The sequence below is a fragment of the Podarcis filfolensis genome, assembly GCF_964270895.1.
Source record: "Podarcis filfolensis genome assembly, chromosome: 2".
NCBI lineage: Eukaryota > Metazoa > Chordata > Lepidosauria > Squamata > Lacertidae > Podarcis > Podarcis filfolensis.
This window is the reverse complement of record NC_139605.1, coordinates 115,924,311-115,942,047: the sequence shown is the minus strand read 5'-3', so window position 1 is coordinate 115,942,047 and position 17,737 is coordinate 115,924,311. Positions and strand designations below refer to the sequence as shown.

The 17,737-nt window shown below is 48.3% G+C and overlaps 2 protein-coding genes across 2 annotated transcripts in view; one reads left to right on the top strand and one right to left on the bottom strand.

The window, feature by feature from the left end:
• Nucleotides 1-8,952, top strand: part of AMHR2 (anti-Mullerian hormone receptor type 2) — a 119,874-nt gene extending 110,922 nt beyond the window's left edge. The window contains exon 10 of the mRNA XM_083599300.1: nucleotides 8,891-8,952. The gene's annotated coding sequence lies outside the window, so the exon portion shown is untranslated. The remainder of the gene's footprint in view (nucleotides 1-8,890) is intronic.
• MAP3K12 (mitogen-activated protein kinase kinase kinase 12) overlaps nucleotides 1-17,737 on the bottom strand; it is a 124,353-nt gene that overhangs the window by 16,921 nt on the left and 89,695 nt on the right. Inside the window, exons 5-10 of the mRNA XM_083599193.1 lie at nucleotides 17,207-17,365; nucleotides 14,691-14,849; nucleotides 9,647-9,755; nucleotides 6,218-6,327; nucleotides 3,559-3,675; nucleotides 697-834 (exon numbers count right to left, since the gene is read on the bottom strand). Coding sequence (XP_083455319.1) covers nucleotides 697-834; nucleotides 3,559-3,675; nucleotides 6,218-6,327; nucleotides 9,647-9,755; nucleotides 14,691-14,849; nucleotides 17,207-17,365 — 792 coding nt within the window. The remainder of the gene's footprint in view (nucleotides 1-696; nucleotides 835-3,558; nucleotides 3,676-6,217; nucleotides 6,328-9,646; nucleotides 9,756-14,690; nucleotides 14,850-17,206; nucleotides 17,366-17,737) is intronic.

Sequence of the window (17,737 nt, the reverse complement as noted above, 5' to 3'; positions counted from 1 at the left end):
TAAATTGCTTGTTTGGAAATCATAAGGGCTGTAAGCTTGGTTTTATTTCTGGCAAACAACAAAAAGCAAAGACTTTCAGGTTCCTAGATTCTTCACCAGATGCCAGTCACATTTCAAGATCTGTGTATTGCATGCAACTGACATTGTAAAAAGCCCTTTGCATCAGGGCTTATTTTGAGGCCCTGCATTTTAGGAGGTTGCGTTGGAAAACCTTAAACACCATTAAGTGTACCCTATTCAAACATATGTATGTGTACAGATATGTAGATGAAGAGACAGATTCTGCGCCCAGGAAAGCTGAATTCTGCAAGCTGAATAAATTATGCAAACTAAGCGAATATGCCTAATTTATTCTTCATTTTAAAAATACTATACATAATGTACGGGCATGTGGCGGAAGCCAGGAGCTATGCAACAGAAGCCACAACCACAGCAAAGCTTATTAAGCCATTCCTCTGACTTTTGAGATTGGACAAGGCATTGCCTACATGGTTTCAAATGCACCTATGTAACGATGAGGGCTAGAAGCTTGCTTGTTTTAAAGAAATAAAAGGAAGGAAGTTGAGATTCTTAGGGAGCTGAGTTGTGAACTACATCTGCACTCCCACAAAATCATGCCACGCAACACTGAAAGCGACAGAGACTCTTCATCAATCCCTCTCTCCTTCACAGGCCTTTTCCCCGGCCACTCCTCACCTCTTGCTGTGCGGAGAGAGTTTCTGAGGCACGTTCCTCTTCTTGATAAGCTTTTCCACGGTGTTGCCATGCAGGAGGCTGCGTGAAGGGTGGTGTTTAAAGAGCCCAGGGTACTTTTTCTCCAGGGCTTGCTCCCGCCTATGGATGGAGATGGAAAAAATTGAGAACGGATGAGGACGGACTGCGCAGACACCTGACCGCTGGGTGGCATGGATCCTTTGGGGGGCAGGAAGGCAAGCTACAAATACTGTAAAGGGTTGTGCAATTAAAATACATCAACTACAGCAACCAACGACGCCCCAACTAAACACACATGCATACACATGTTATCCAAGTTTACAGGGAGGTTGTTACAGGGTTCCCTGGGACACAGGAAAATAGGAAGCTGCCTGGCCAATTGTCCATGTATCTCAGAATTGTCTACTGAGATTGAATCCTGACAAGACAGAAGTACTGTTTCTGGGGGATGGGGCAGGTGGGTGTGGAGGACACTCTGGTCCTGAATGGGGTAACTGTGCCCCTGAAGGACCAGGTGTGCAGCCCGGGAGTCATTTTGGACTCACAGCTGTCCATGGAGGCGCAGGTCAATTCTGTATCCAGGGCAGCTGTCTACCAGCTCCATCTGGTACACAGGCTGAGACCCTATCTGCTTGCGGACTGTCTCACCAGAGTGGTGCATGCTCTGGTTATCTCCCGCTTGGACGACTGCAATGCGCTCTACCTTTGAAGCTGACCTGGAAACTACAACTAATCCAGAATGCGGCAGCTAGACTGGTGACTGGGAGTGGCCGTCGAGACCACATAACACTGGTCTTAAAAGACCTACATTGGCTCCCAGTACGTTTCCGAGCACAATTCAAAGTGTTGGTGCTGACCTTTAAAGCCCTAAATGGCCTCGGCCCAGTATACCTGAAGGAACATCTCCACTCCCATCGTGCAACCCGGACACTGAGGTCCAGCTCCGAGGGCCTTCTGGCAGTTCCCTCACTGTGGGAAGCGAAGTTACAGGGAACCAGGCAGAGGGCCTTCTCAGTAGTGGCGCCTGCCTTGTTGAACACCCTCCCATCAGATGTCAAGGAAATAAACAACTATCTGACTTTTAGAAGACATCGGAAGGCAGCCCTGTATAGGGAAGTTTTTAACGCTTGGCATTTTATCACATTATTATTATTATTATTATTATTATTATTATTATTATTATTATTTGTCAGGGAATCAGGAGCAGGAGCACTGGGGAGAGAGGAATTGGAGAGCGAAGGGGAAGAATCCGGGGAAGCATAGGGGACTATGACAGTGGCCCGAGAGATTCCATGAGCTTCTCCAGCGAATCAGAAGATTCCCAGAAGGGGGCTCCGATGGTCAGGGCAAGGGGGGTCCCAGGGGGGACGCACCAGAAACAAGGAGCCAGAGGGGAACCCCAAAGCAGCAGTGGAGGATCAGGACCAGTTTCCCCACCAGAGTGTAGTGGGGGGGAAGAGTCACATGTGTCAGGGCCAGTGTCTCCTCCAGCGGGGAGGGAGAGTGAGTCAGGTCTGACCACGCCTCCATCGGAGAGTGGGGGAATGGAGGGGAGGTCAGTTGCAGCTAGCCCACCCGAAGGGGGAAGCAGTGACAGCAGCAGTGAAACGGTTAGGAGGAAAACTGCTGGCTGGGCGCGCGCGCCAAGTTCAAATGTACAGGCGCGGGGGACAGCAGGAGACCCGGATGGGGAACCAGCTCCTAAAGCCCGCCGGAGGGAGGGAGAAGGCTCAGGGGAATCAGCGGCAGAAGAGGCTAGGAAGGGCGAGACCCCGTCGGGCAGGTGGACCCAGAGGAGGAAGGAGCAGCGGAAAAGGTGGAGCAAGGCGAGGGTCTTAAATTGGTGTACAGGGGGAGGAGATTCAGAAGGGTCATCAGCGGTCTAAAGCTTGAGACGTGGGGCTGCGCGCTGCGGCTCTGGAAGTGAAACTGAACTTCAATAAAGACCTTTGTATTTAATTAGAAAGCAGCGTTGGTCCTTTGTGAGCTGGGACCTTGGGCAGCCTTGACATTATTATTATTCAGTTGGCATTTGCCCAGAGTGGCTGGGGAAACCCAGCCAGATGGGTGGGGTATAAAGAATAAATAATTATAATTGTTACAGGGACACAGGGATTGTTACAGGGATTGTTCCCTGGGACACTAGGAAATAATGAACTGCCTTGTACCTTGTACCCAGTCTGACCAATGGTCCATGTATCTCACTATTGTCTGCAATGACTCGCAGGGGCCCTCCAGGGTTCCAGACAGGGGTCTCTCCTGGTTCTACCTGGAAATGCCAGGAATCAAACCTGGGACATCTGGATGCAGGGTAGATGCCCCTAGCCATTGAGCTATGGCCCTTCTCAACTGGCTTTGCCCTGGCTCACACCTCATCCTCTTCCTGTACAGCCTCAAATGATGCTGTGGGAATCATTGGGCTTATGGGGGGAAAACCCGCCATGCTTCTCAGATCCACAGATTGGATAATGCTGCCGTCCTTCCTGGTCCAAGCTCTCTGGCATAGCAAGCCAGAAAAAGCTTGCCTCCTAGAGGTCAGGAGCAGCCAGAGGCATCAGGATCCTTCCCCACTTCCTTTAGGGAACGGCTGCAGCTCAGTGGACTTTGTGTCCAATAGGACCAGGAGAGAGATCTCTGTCGGGAAACCTGGACAAAAAATTGGCCCGGTAAAAAGCAGTTGCAATGTCTAGCACCCCTTGCAGTGGGATCCACCAGATGTTTCTGGGACTGCAGCTCCCATCATCCATTGGGCCCTGCCGGCTGGGGCTGATGGGAGTTGGAGTCCAACAGCACCCAGCAGCCCCCAGGTTTCCCTGCCCGGTTTTTGAGTTTCTGCCTTCTCACCGGAGCAGCTCCTTCTCCTTCAGCTCCAGCTGTAGCATAAGGGAGTTGAGCTCCATGTACAGGTTGTTGGCTCGCTCCAGCTTGCGCTCATAATGCTCCCGGATGTCCAAAGCATGCCTGGGGAGGGAGAGGAAAGCAGATGTCAGGCATCCTATATGAACAGGCCTCGGGAGCCGTGTCTGAGCTCTGCTGCAGACGGGCTACACTTCAGAATTGGCAGCAGTGGAGAATCCGCGACCAGAAAGAAGAGGAACACCAAGAAGATTGGAAGAAATTTAAAGACAATTTGAATAAATATTGTAATATTAAAGATATGTAACCACTTGAAAGAAACAATTAGGCCTAGGATTAAAATGGAATTACATTTATAAATAAGAAAATGTACGATAAGGAAAGCTATGTAATATGATTAGAACTGTGATATGGTCTTTTGAAACACTGATATTGGAAACTGCTACATATAATTACTAAGAAATTCAGATGGAAGAGATTCGAGGAAGTCAAATACTATGTTTATGATGATGGATGGTACTTAATTTTAATTAATTAAATGGTAATATGTAGTATGTATCTTTCTTCTTTCTTCTCTTTTTCTCCTATTTTTTATTTGTCTTTATTATTGTTAATCTCTTCTTTTTTATTATGTTTATCTACTGAAAATAATAAATATTATTTGAAAAAAAAGAATTGGCATCAGTGACCCAAATGGCAAGGGGCACTGTCTCACTAATGCTGTCTGCTACGGGAGTGGATATACATGTTAAGAATAATAGTTTAAATCACACAAAAATGGAAAATGTGTATGTATTAAAAGTAAAGGGACCCCTGACCATTAGGTCCAGTCGTGGCCGATTCTGGGGTTGCGGCACTCATCTTGCTTTACTGGCCAAGGGAGCTGGCGTACAGCTTCTAGGTCATGTGGCCAACATGACTAAGCTGCTTCTGGTGAACCAGAGCAGCGCATGGAAAACACCATTTACCTTCCCGCCAGAGCGGTACCTATTTATCTACTTGCACTCTGACATGCTTTCGAACTGCTAGGTTGGCAGGAGCTGGGACCGAGCAACGGGAGCTCACCCCGTCTCGGGGACCCGTCTCGGGGATTTGAACCGCCGACCTTCTGATCGGCAAGTCCTAGGCTCTGTGGTTTAACCCACAGTGCCCACCCGCGTCCCTGTGTATGTATTAAGGAAGGTTTAAAATGGAAAACGGATAAATGTGTGTTGCTAAAACGGGGGGTTTTCCACAAGAGTTTTTCTAAAGGACTCTGAGCTCTTGCAGAGGTAATGATGAACTGTTCTCTGGTAGCTAATATGTGAGGGTTGTAACCTGGGATCATGTGAGGAGGGAGCAGCTTCCAGTCTTTGCCTCCCAAACTCAGTGGAATGAAGATGCAAAGTGGGTTGTCTCTCTGAACGCTACAGGGAAAACAATGCAAGTAAATGGGTCTCCAGAAGGGAGAGCAAACAGACTGGAGGCTGGAAAGCAGGCTGGAGAGAGAGAGATAGAGAGAGAGAGAGAGAAAGAGAGAGACCTTTGTTTATAGGTCAGTTTGGATTATTTCATATTTTGTAAGATACTGTATGGATATTTTTGATGCTTTAATTCTGTTTTGAAGAAAGTCCTGCCAGTAAAAGTGTGAATTGCCTGGGCGAAGTTTCCTTTCCAAAGGAGTCCGTTCGTATACTTCCAGTCGCTTCAAGCTGCTCAATATTTAATATCTGCAGCAATATAGAATATGCGCCACACTATTTATAAGCACCTGCTCCTAACAGGGGCAGTTGGGGCTCATCAGCCTGGGAAGGTAGCTCATAGAATCATAGAATCATAGAATCATAGAGTTGGAAGAGACCACAAGGGCTGTCGAGTCCAACCCCCTGCCAAGCAGGAAACACCATCAGAGTACTCCTGACATATGGTTGTCAAGCCTCTGCTTAAAGACCTCCAAAGAAGGAGACTCCACCACACTCCTTGGCCGCAAATTCCACTGTCGAACAGCTCTTACTGTCAGGAAGTTCTTCCTAATGTTTAGGTGGAATCTTCTTTCTTGTAGTTTGGATCCATTGCTCCGTGTCCGCTTCTCTGGAGCAGCAGAAAACAACCTTTCTCCCTCCTCTATGTGACATCCTTTTATATATTTGAACATGGCTATCATATCACCCCTTAACCTCCTCTTCTCCAAGCTAAACATGCCCAGCTCCCTTAGCCGTTCCTCATAAGGCATCGTTTCCAGGCCTTTGACCATTCTGGTTGCCCTCCTCTGGACACGTTCCAGTTTGTCAGTGTCCTTCTTGAACTGTGGTGCCCAGAACTGGACACAGCTCATCTAGGAGAAAGAAAACTCTTATCCTAAACCTCCACTGCTTTGCAGGAGAAGAAAAGGCTAAGACATAAACCCTACAAAAATCTGGAGTGGAGCCCTAAGACAGTTGAATGGCGCCTTGTACGTCTTCTTCCAGCAACTCCTGCAGCCCAGCTGGTGGCCAATGTTTTGCTGTTTCCCTTTGGACCACATCAGTGAGGCCCAGGCCCACCCCCAGAGGCACACTCCATTGTCTCTTGAGACAGATGCCGCCGCTGCCACTGCCACCAAGCTCTTGACAACAAGGAGGGAACCTTTTCAACCGTATCATTCCTTCTCCTATATCCATCACCTTACCTGAGTTCTTCTCGTCGCCGGTGGATCAGCTCCTCCTCCAAGCGGTGCAGACATGTCCCCTCTGACTTGATCTTCTCAAAATGCAGCTTCACTTCCTCCCTCCATTCAGCCTGGGGGGGGGGAAAGAAGATACATAGATAAGCTTCTCTCCCGGATTCCGGACATAGACAGCTGAAACTAATGGAAAACAAGAAGCAACACGGCTTTGGTCTTCTGGCAGAGTTCAAATGCCTGAACAAGGAAACACTGCACTGTGTCCATGGGCAGAAAATAGGAACATGCATGCAACCCCCACCCCAATGCACCCCCCCTGCATGCCACTGGTTTCAGACGCATTGGCGAGGAGGGCTGCAATGCATTTGTGTTGGTGCTATGTCGATGGACAGTCCTAGAATGTATTGTTTGATGGTCTTGCTGCCTGGTGTACTGAAACCGAAAGACGATAATAGTGCCTCACCAGGTCTACTCTATGCAACCTTAATATATGATCTTCAAATATCTCAAGGGGTGTCCCATGGAAGATGCAGCAAGCTGGTTTTCTCCTGCTCTGGAGGGTAGGACTCGAACTAATGGCTTCAAGTTACAAGAAAGGAGATTCCGACTAAATATCGGGAAGAACTTTCTGACAGTAAGAGCTGGTTCGACAGTGGAACGGTCTCCCTCTAGAGCAGCCTTTCTCAACCTGTGGGTCCCCAGATGTTGTTGAACTACAACTCCCATCACCCCTAGCTAGCAAGGCCAGAGCTCAGGGATGATGGGAGTTGTAGTCCAAGAACATCTGGAGACCACTGCTCTAGAGGTTGTGGACTCTCCTTGGGGACTTTAAGCAGAGGCTGGATGGCTAAAGGTCTTGCTCTGCTTGAACCACATCAGTGAGGCTGTGGGGTCTTTTCATCTGGGCATCCCAAGACCTCCACACATATTGCCCAGGCTTGTGCCCCAAGAGGTAACTCTGGTGCTACTAATGCAGCAATTTGGCACACTCCATTGCCTCTCGAGACAGACAGATATGCCCACAAGAATGGTGTAATGCAGGATGAAAGGTGATATAGACATTTAATAAATAAATGAATAAACTGTTGGGATATTCCGTTCCACCTTAAGGGCAGACGTGTGGAATTGTCGTATGTCACGTGTCTGTTTACACTCCAGCACAGCTTGCTGGGAACTTCCGTTTGTGTATAGCTTTTGCTTTGGACACAAAGGGAATCGGACATGTTTTCCTTTTGTCCTGCTGTATGCTGAATAAACTGCTTCTCAACATGCTCACACAACTTCTCCTGCCCCTTCTCTTGCGCTACGTTTACTCTGCTGGGTAGCGTGCCCTAGCTTCTCAATAACCTTCCAGGGCCTGCATGCTAAGATCAATTTTACCTTGGTCCAGTAGGCTAGTTTCTACATACACCTCTCTCAATCCCTTTTTCAGGCAAGCAAGAGGCATATTATCAAAGTTCAAGGACTTCTTCCAGCCAAGCAAGGGCTCAAGGAGAGGGCAATGCAGGGCCAATAAGGGCTGTGGCCTGGAGAGAGTCCCAACGCCAGTCAGAGAGGCCTCCATTGGCCCACTGGTTAAGAGTGTCAGAGACGGACCTGGCTTCAAACCCAAATCCAGCTACGAAATTCAGCGAGTGACCCTGGGCCAGTGACCCAAGCCTACACCTAACTTATCTCACAAGGCAAGGATAAGATGGAGGGGAGAACCCTGTTGTCAGAGCTGCCCAAGGTCCCAGCTCACAAAGGACCAACGCTGCTTCGTTGTTAAGTACAAAAGTCTTTATTGAAGTTCAGTTTCACTTCCAGAGCCGCAGCGCGCAGCTCTACGTCTCAACTGTCAGACCGCTGATGCTCCGTCTGAGTCTCCTCCCCCCAGACACCAATTTAAGATTCTAGCCTTACTCCACCTCTTCCTCTGTTCCTTCCGTCTCTGGTTCCGCCTGGCCGTTAGGGTCTCGCCCTTTCTAGCCTCTTCTGACGCTGAGTCCCCTGAGCCTTCCCCCTCCCTCCGGCGGGCTTTAGGAGCTGGTTCCCCATCCGGGTCTCCTGCTGTTCCCCGCGCCTGTACATTTGAACTGGGCGCGCCCGCCCAGCCGGTAACTTTTCTCCTGACCGTTTCACTGCTGCTGCTGTCACTGCTTCCCCCTCTGGGGCGGCTAGCTGCAACTGACCTCCCCTCCGTTGGAGGCGTGGTCAGCCCTGACTCACTCTCTCTCCCCGCTGGAGGAGACGATGGCCCTGACACATGTGACTCTTCCCCCCCACTACGCTCTGGTGGGGAAACTGGTCCCGATCCTCCACTGCTGTTTTGGGGTTCCCCTCTGGCTCCTTGTTTCTGGTGCGTCCCCCCTGGGACCCCCCTTGCCCTGACCATCGGCGCCCCCTTCTGGGAATCTTCTGATTCGCTGGAGAAGCTCATGGAATCTCTTGGGCCACTGTCATACTCCCCTACGCTGCCCTCGGATTCTTCCCCTTCACTCTCCATTTCCTCTCTCCCCAGTGCTCCTGCTCCTGAGTCCCTGACACCTGTACACCATCATGAATCTACGGAGGAATAACTATAGCAAATAAATAAAACAACACATAGGCTGGTGAGAAAGAGAGAGGAAAGCTCCGTAATAACCTCTATGAGGAAAATGGAGAGGAAGTGACTGTGACCCCTGTGATAGGAATTTTGAGGTCTTAGATATATGTTAAATGTTCGTAAGTGTACCAACCAAGCACATACATAGATCAGCACTGGAAGACCGACCTGGAACCATTTTGATTTTCAAACTGTCCCAAACTGAGCAAATGTTTTCTCTGCAAGGTCAAAGGAAAATGGAAAAGCCTCCCCATTGTCTCTTTCCTCACAAATCCTGTCTTAAGGGCACATTTAAGATATGAATAGGGTGTGAGCCTGTGACCTGGCCCAGGAACTAAGTGTTTATTGTTACAAAAGACTGGCCAGGCTACCCAGGCAATCCAATCAAGTAACCTGCCAGACAGGAGATAAACAACGACAGGAGAAAAACAACATTCAAATTTCTGTTTTAGACTGCCTTTTTTGTGATGTAGGTATGATGTATCTGAGGGGTGATCTTAGGTTACACCCCTTCTGTGATGTATGTATGATGTTTCTGGGGTGGTCTTGATCTACAGGATGGGAATTTCAAAAGTCTTTATAAGGCCTTGCGCCATTTTTCTGGGTTCCTCCTCCTCTCCTGCGGGTGAGGGGAGCACCCTGTTGCAACAGATCAAGAAAGATCAAGCTTACTAGCTGCTTTGCTTCTCAATATTCTCTGGTTGGCCTCTGTTATCTTCTCCTACCAATAGGGAACCTATGTAAGGACTCTATATGGGCTCTTGGATACCCCATAAGGGAAAAGGGCAATTTTTGTTTACAACAGCCCCCATGGGGAGCTGGAAGAAAGGCACTGGCCCAACAACACCCACCTGGGATTTGAAGTAGGTCTCTTGCGGTGTAGACAGCACATCGGCGGACGCAATATCGAGATGGAGCAGGATCTGGCGGAAGGAGGGCCGGTTCCGAGGTTTGCTGTTCCTGGATAGAGAGAAACAGATGTATGGAGCTGGTGTGGACATGAGCTAATGGTAAGCCTCTGCCCAGGCGGCTCTCCCTGAGTACTTGGTTGTATTTGATGGCATCCAGGAATGGAATGGGGAACTGGAGGTAGCACGCAATTGGTGTCCCTCCGTAGATGGAAGGCATCGGTCAGCAGAACCACTGCTCAGTAGGGCATCTGCTTTCCTGGTGATACGGAAGGGGGGGCATGTCTTCTTCACCTTCTTCTTCGCTACAATATATCAATTTATTTCCAATTGTCAATGTCAAAAGGGACTAAAATCTATAAAATTCATAGAAAATCAATGTACCAATTTGCTCAATTTCTCTAGGACCCCATCACACCTCCCCTGTCCTCCATAATCCCTCAAGCAAGGTGTCAAGACCCTAATCCTGTCAAATCACTCTGCCAAGCCTTTCCTCCAGGAAATGCCAGTACATGGACCATTGTCTTCTCATGAGGATGTGCTTATCTGCGCATATCTCCAGCTCTGCATATTCCCCCCTCCCTCCTCCATATGTTAATCCTGTGTAACCCAACCTCTTCTTAATGTATTCATGATGTAATCTGTGTAACCCAACCTCTCTTTAATGTATTCATGATGTAACTGGGATGTATTTTGCACTGTATTCTGGGACATGGAGGGAAGTTTCAAAAGTTTATGTCACCCCTTTCTCGCTGTTCAATCTCGCCTTGAACCTGTTGCGCAATAAACTTGGATCTTCTGCAGCTTGCTCCTGTCTCCGGCTGAGCTCATTCTTCCTCCGCAGGGACCCGCGGACTTAGTCCGACGAGCTGGGTGGCAGAGCAGCCTCGCACCCAGATTTTTACCGTAACACTGGAGAAGGTCATTTCCCCCAAAATTTGCTGCTCATTTCTGGGTCCCCATCAGGGAATTTTGTGCAGCACAGGTTAATAGGTACATCTTTAAAATAAAAATAAATGCTTCCTATTTTTTGCTAAAATTGACGGATTTAATAAGGCATAAGTAAAAAAATTTAATTCAGAAACAATGGAAATGTTTAAATGATTATTTATACAAGCAGGGCTCAAATACGAAAGTTTGGTTGTATCTAGACTAACCTTGTGAAGAATACAGAGAACATAAAGATTTGATTGATTATGAAAGAATCTAAGGAAGGGAAATGATTGAAGAACAGATGTAAATGCGAGCAAGATAACTAAGAGTCATGTGGTGGAATGCGGTGGAAGTATTTTAAAATATTTCAACTAAGATTTATATCTTGCAGTATTTGAAGCAAGAATTTGGTAATTTCCGGGTTATGAAAATTTTTTCTTTAGTTTTTTTCTTTATGTCTTTTATTTTTCCTTTCCTTTTATTATTTTTATTAGTTTTCATTTTGGAAAATATGTATATAAGTGTGTTTACAGTGTTATGTATTGTTCTTTGTTTTTCTTTGTTTAACTTCTATTTTTTGAAAAATGAAATAAATAAATAAATAAATAAATAAAATAAAATAAATAAATAAATAAATAAATGCCTCCAGCGATATTCTGATCGCTGCATATCTGAAGTAAATATATATGGAGGAAGATTCTCCTCCAATCCTCCCCATGGCCAGATGTTGTTCTTCTTCTGTGAAGTGTGTGCCACACAGTTCTGGCAGTGGGACGGAAATGTTTCCACATGACACACTGGCAAACATTTGACAACACAACACGTGATAATAAAAAATTATTATTTATACCCTACCCATCTGGCCAGGTTTTCCCAGCCACTCTGGGCGGCTCCCAAACAGAATATTAAAAACACGATAAAACATCAAACGTTAAAAACTGCCGTAAACAGGGCTGCCTTCAGATGTCTTCTAAAAGTCAGGTAGTTGTTTATTTCCTTGACATCTGATGGGAGGGTGTTCCACAGGGCAGGCGCCACCACCAAGAAGGCCCTCTGCCTGGTTCCCTGTAACCTCACTTCTCGCAGGGAGGGAACTGCCAGAAGGCCCTCGGAGCTGGATCTCAGTCTTCAAGCACAATCCTGCCCAAACAGAATCTCACAGAGCACAACGGCCTCCATGGGGCTGTCCCTGAATAAGTCTGGCCCAACCCATAGCCGCGGACATGCCTTGGACCTGGTGTTTACCTCTATGGATGTTGGTGATCTGACACTAAGTAAAAGCGAAACGAAAGAAGTGCCATGGTCAGATCACTTCCTGGTGCAACTGGACTTCTCCGTGACCCTTCCCCTCTGCAGGGAGGTGGGACCAATTCAGATGGTCCGCCCCCGCCACTTAATGGATCCAAATGGTTTCCAGAGAGTGGTAGGGGATGTTTTATCCCATGTTGATGGCCTTTCAGCTGATTCCCTGGTGGCCCGCTGGAATGTGGAGTTAACCAGGGCTATTGACTGTTTGGCTCCGAAGCGCCCTCTCCGATTGCATGGAGTCCGAACAGGCCCGTGGTTTTCCACGGATCTGAGGGCAATGAAACAATCATTGAGACAGCTAGAGCGCCGGTGGCGGATGACCCATTCTGAAGCTGACCGGACACGGGCTAGAGCTCAATGTCGAGCCTACCAAGTGGCGGTAGCGACGGCGAAGAAGACTTTCTTCACCGCCTCTATTGCATCTGCAGAAAACAGCAGCAGGAGACTTTTTCAGGTGGTTCGCAATCTAGCGGAACCATCTGCTACATCTGGGCCCAGTACAGGCCACATGATCTCCTGCAATGATTTTGCAAAGTTTTTTGCAGATAAAGTCGCTCAGATTCGGGAAGAGGTAGATGCCACCGTGGGAGCAGGGCCGAGGCGAGAGAGTGCCAGAGTCCTGTCTAGTCAAATTGCGTGGGATCAGTTCCAATCTGTTACCTCCGAGGATGTGGACAGGCTGCTTGGACGAGTGAAACCAACCACCTGTCTCCTTGATCCTTGCCCATCCTGGCTCATAAAAGCTAGCCGGGAAGGGCTGGGCGATGGCCTTCGTGGAGTGGTGAATGCTTCCCTCCGTGAGGGAGCCTTCCCAGACCCGCTGAAAGAGGCGGTTATTAAACCGCTTCTTAAAAAACCATCTTTAGATGCGGCCACGATGGCCAACTATCGCTCAGTCTCAAATCTTCCATTCTTGGGCAAGGTGATTGAGCGAGTGGTTGCTGAACAACTCCAGGCACGCCTGGAAGAAGCGGACCATTTGGATCCCTTCCAGTCGGGATTCAGGCCTCATCATGGGACTGAAACTGCCTTGGTCGCACTGGTTGATGATCTCCGGCGGGCTAGGGACAAAGGTGAGAGCTGTTTCCTAGTCCTGCTGGATCTCTCAGCGGCGTTTGATACCATCGACCATAACATCCTTCTGGACCATCTTGAGGGGCTGGGAGCTGGGGGCACTGTCATACAGTGGTTCCGCTCCTTTCTCCTGGGCCGTGTTCAGAAAGTGGTGTTGGGGGATGAGTGTTCAGACCCCTGGGCTCTCACTTGTGGGGTGCCTCAGGGTTCTGTCCTCGCCCCCATGCTTTTCAACATCTATATGCAGCCGCTGGGAGAGATCATCAGGGGGTTTGGGCTGGGTGTTCATCAGTATGCGGATGATATCCAGCTCTACCTCTCTTTCAAATCAGAACCAGTGAAGGTGGTGAAGGTCCTGTGTGACTGCCTGGAGGCGGCTGGAGGTTGGATGGCGGCTAACAGATTGAGGTTGAATCCTGACAAGACAGAAGTACTGTTCTTGGGGGACAGGAGGCGGGCAGGTGTGGAGGATTCCCTGGTCCTGAATGGGGTGTGATTCTAGGATGTGATAAATCCCCTCAGTTAGATGTTTCTTTATGGCTGGGTGCAAAGTCACCTTCTGCAGTTCAATTACATACTGGGCCACAATGAAGGAAGATAACACAGTGAATTCTTCTGTTTTTGCAGCAATATTTTTTTTTTTGCAGATTGAGGTTGAATCCTGACAAGACAGAAGTACTGTTCTTGGGGGACAGGAGGCGGGCAGGTGTGGAGGATTCCCTGGTCCTGAATGGGGTAACTGTGCCCCTGAAGGACCAGGTGCACAGCCTGGGAGTCATTTTGGACTCGCAGCTGTCCATGGAGGCACAGGTTAAATCTGTGTCCAGGGCAGCTGTTTACCAGCTCCATCTGGTACGCAGGCTGAGACCCTATCTGCCTGCGGACTGTCTTGCCAGAGTGGTGCATGCTCTGGTTATCTCCCGCTTGGACTACTGCAATGCGCTCTACGTGGGACTACCTTTGAAGGTGACCCGGAAACTACAACTAATCCAAAACGCGGCAGCTAGACTGGTGACTGGGAGCGGCCGCCGAGACCACATAACACCGGTCTTAAAAGACCTACATTGGCTCCCATTATGTTTCCGAGCACAATTCAAAGTGTTGGTGCTGACCTTTAAAGCCCTAAATGGCCTCGGCCCAGTATACCTAAAGGAGCGTCTCCACCCCCAACGTTCTGCCCGGACACTGAGATCCAGCGCCGAGGGCCTTCTGGCGGTTCCCTCATTGCGAGAAGCCAAGTTACAGGGAACCAGGCAGAGGGCCTTCTCGGTAGTGGCACCCTCCCTGTGGAATGCCCTCCCACCAGATGTCAAAGAGAACAACAACTATCAGACTTTTAGAAGACATCTGAAGGCAGCCCTATTTAGGGAAGCTTTTAATGTTTGATGTATTAGAGGATTTTAATATTTTTTTGGAAGCCGCCCAGAGTGGCTGGGGAAGCCCAGCCAGATGGGCGGGGTACAAATAATAAATTATTATTATTATTATTATAACGGCACACAAGTGCCTTTCGTTGGCCTGCCAGTGTGTCTCCAAAAATGACTTAGCTGTGTATAATATTCAGTGATTTGGGTGTGGAGAGTCACACATCTAGGTTCCAGGTTCTCACTCCTGATGCAGAGAGAGGCGTCTGGGCTCTTTTCCTCTCTTTTTTTACATCTCATGGACTTACCAGCACTGTCTCAGCAGGATCTTGAAACCGTCAGGACAGCTGGTGGGTACAGGGAGGTGGAGGCTGTTGCTGCCCACCCCCCAGATGATGGCAGAGGAGTCCACATCCTTGTAAGGGATCTCTCCCGTCAGCAACTCCCAGAGGACGACTCCAAAGGACCTGTGGTGGGGAAATTAAATCTCAGGACCCATCTGGCATGTAGCAACTGACTGCATTCTGCTCCCATTTTCACAAAACTCTGCAGCAGTTTCCCATCTCTTTCATTTCTTACAGCAGGCTTGTCCAACTTCCAAGAGACGGTGATCTACTCCCACTATAAAAAAACTGGCAGTGATCTACCCACTGACCAAAGTTGTTGAGCTTCTTTTAGAAAGCTGTTTAGAAAGTCTAAGTTGCAGTCACAAAATTAAAAGATGCCTGCTTCTTAGGAGAAAAGCAATGACAAACCTAGACAACATCCTAAAAAGCAGAGACATCACCTTGCCAGCAAAGGTCCGTATAGTTAAAGCTATGGTTTTCCCAGTAGTGATGTATGGATGTGAGAGCTGGACTATAAAGAAGTCTGATCGCCGAAGAATTTATGCTTTTGAATTATGGTGCTGGAGGAGACTCTTGAGAGTCCCATGGACTGCAAGAAGATCAAGCCTATCCATTCTGAAGGAAATCAGCCCTGAGTGCTCACTGGAAGGACAGATCCTGAAGCTGAGGCTCCAGTACTTTGGCCACCTCATGAGAAGAGAAGACTCCCTGGAAAAGACCCTGATGTTGGGAAAGATGGAGAGCACAAGGAGACGGGGACGACAGAGGACAAGATGGTTGGACAGTGTTCTCGAAGCTACTAACATGAGTTTGACCAAACTGCGGGAGGCAGTGGAAGACAGGAGTGCCTGGTGTGCTCTGGTCCATGGGGTCACGAAGAGTCGGACACGGCTAAATGACTAAACAACAACAAAGTTGTTGAGCTTTTTTGGGGTGGGTGGGAGGTGTCTACCTGTTGGCCATCCCAGGATAGAGAACGTAGAAAACCCTCACACCTTCCTATGCCTTCCTCCCTCTTCTTCCAGTCTAATTTTGTGTGGTAGAATCATCTAGCATTTTAATTCTGCTCTTCCGCAATAAGTTACCCCAAATAAATAGACAAGTTAATACGTAAATTAACTGAGAAATGATATTTCCCCACGATATCATGTGGTGATTCTTTCTTCCAATGGCCCCTGAAAAGGGTGAGGTGTGGTATTTTGACCAAACCAGGTAGATTATCCCCACCCCCAGCATTTGTTATGCCCCCTGGCTGTTTGAGAGGGAGAGGCCAGACAGAAAGACCCCTTCCATCAGCCATGCTGGTCAGGTCTGTCTGCCATTCAGCTCCCCTCACGAAAATGCCTCAGGCAGTAGTCAACTCTACTGATTTCCCCACTTGCATTCCCATTCTGTATCTCGCCTGTTAAATTGCAGGCTGTTGTTGTTGTTGTTTTTAACTGCCTGGTTTTTCTGCCTAGCAGAAAAATTGGTTATATAAATGTCAATCAATAAACGTTTGGGTTCTTCTTCTTCTTTTTAAATGCCTATATTTATTGTTTGCTATAGCAAAATAACATAAAGACAATTCCTGCCTGCACAGATGCCATCTAAATATGGCAGCCGTGGGGAGCAGGAAGTGTTCAGCACATATTGCCAATTTCTGGACTATGTGCAATATAGATGTGTACTGTATATTTGTGAAGGAGGATGCTAGAATATGTAAATTCAAGGGTGTCTTTGCCCATATGGAACATGAACACATATGCATGATGCACACAGATCTGAAGGCTCAGCTCTGTATCACATATTATCTGGACTTTTGGTTGATGGGGACATGTTCCAGAACATGGATGTGGAAGCTGGAATCCTCCAGATATTGTTGGACTTCAGCTACCAGCAGCCCCAGCCAGAATGGCCAACATTCAAAGATGGACAGGAGTCTGGAGGGCCTCTGGGTCTCTACCCCTGTTCTGGGTCCTCCCCTGTCACGGTGGCTACCCTCTGTGACGGGAGATTTTCCTCTTCAGATTGGCACTTGGGGTGCGACCTGAAATTTTAAATCCTCTTGTTCCACTCTTGGAAGCAGTTCCATTGAATGGTCCCCATCTCTCTTCCTTGTATTTTATTCTTTGCATTGGATTTTAATCGCCCCACAATGATTCAGTTAAACTGCATTCACACCCAACGAGCTCAAGCCAGAGCACATGGCTCCCCCAACCCCTGTCCATGTTTATACCTTCACAACAAGCCTGTGAGGTAGGTTAGGCTGAGAGGTAGTGAGTGGCCCAAGGTCACCAACAAGCTTGATGGATGAGGGAGGATTTCTCCCGGTCCTGTTGCAGAGGGTTGGGGACTGCTGAGAAAGTCTCCATTTCCATGATGGCTGCCTTCACATTTCTGTATGTGTGTGTGTGTTTGTGTTCTTGTGGCCTACTGAGCCCTGATCCCTCCCTCTTCCCACACCTCCCCTCTTCTGAGCAGGCCCATCTCCTCACCAGATGTCAACCTTCTCAGAGACAGGCTCATTCCGAATGACTTCTGGGGCCATCCAGGCCACCGTTCCGGCAAAGGACATCTTGGTGCTCTTGTCGCTGAGCTCTTTGGAGGTGCCAAAGTCAGAGATCTTCACCACATCATCGTAAGTGATCAACATGCTATTGGGTGGGTGGGGAAGGGAGAGCAGAGAAGAAGCATGAGGCATTGCAGGAAAATAAGAAAGAGAAGTCATGCTCTCAGCAGTCAGCAGGGGGAGCACAGCAAGAGGATAACTTCCTTTCTAATGAAGGGAGAAGCATTCTGGTTCTAGACTGCTCCTCCACATGGGGCTGGACTAGATGACCCCCGGGTCCCTTCCAACTCTACAATTCAATGGTTCTATGCTCTAGAGTCTAGACAAAGAATCTGGATTACCTTGCTGGTAATTTGGCAGGGAGGCAGAATACATACTGCCCCTTGTAACCGTGACATGTTGAAAGTCCTAGTCCTATTGCCACTTTAAAAGCAGTGCTGATTCTGACCTGGTACCC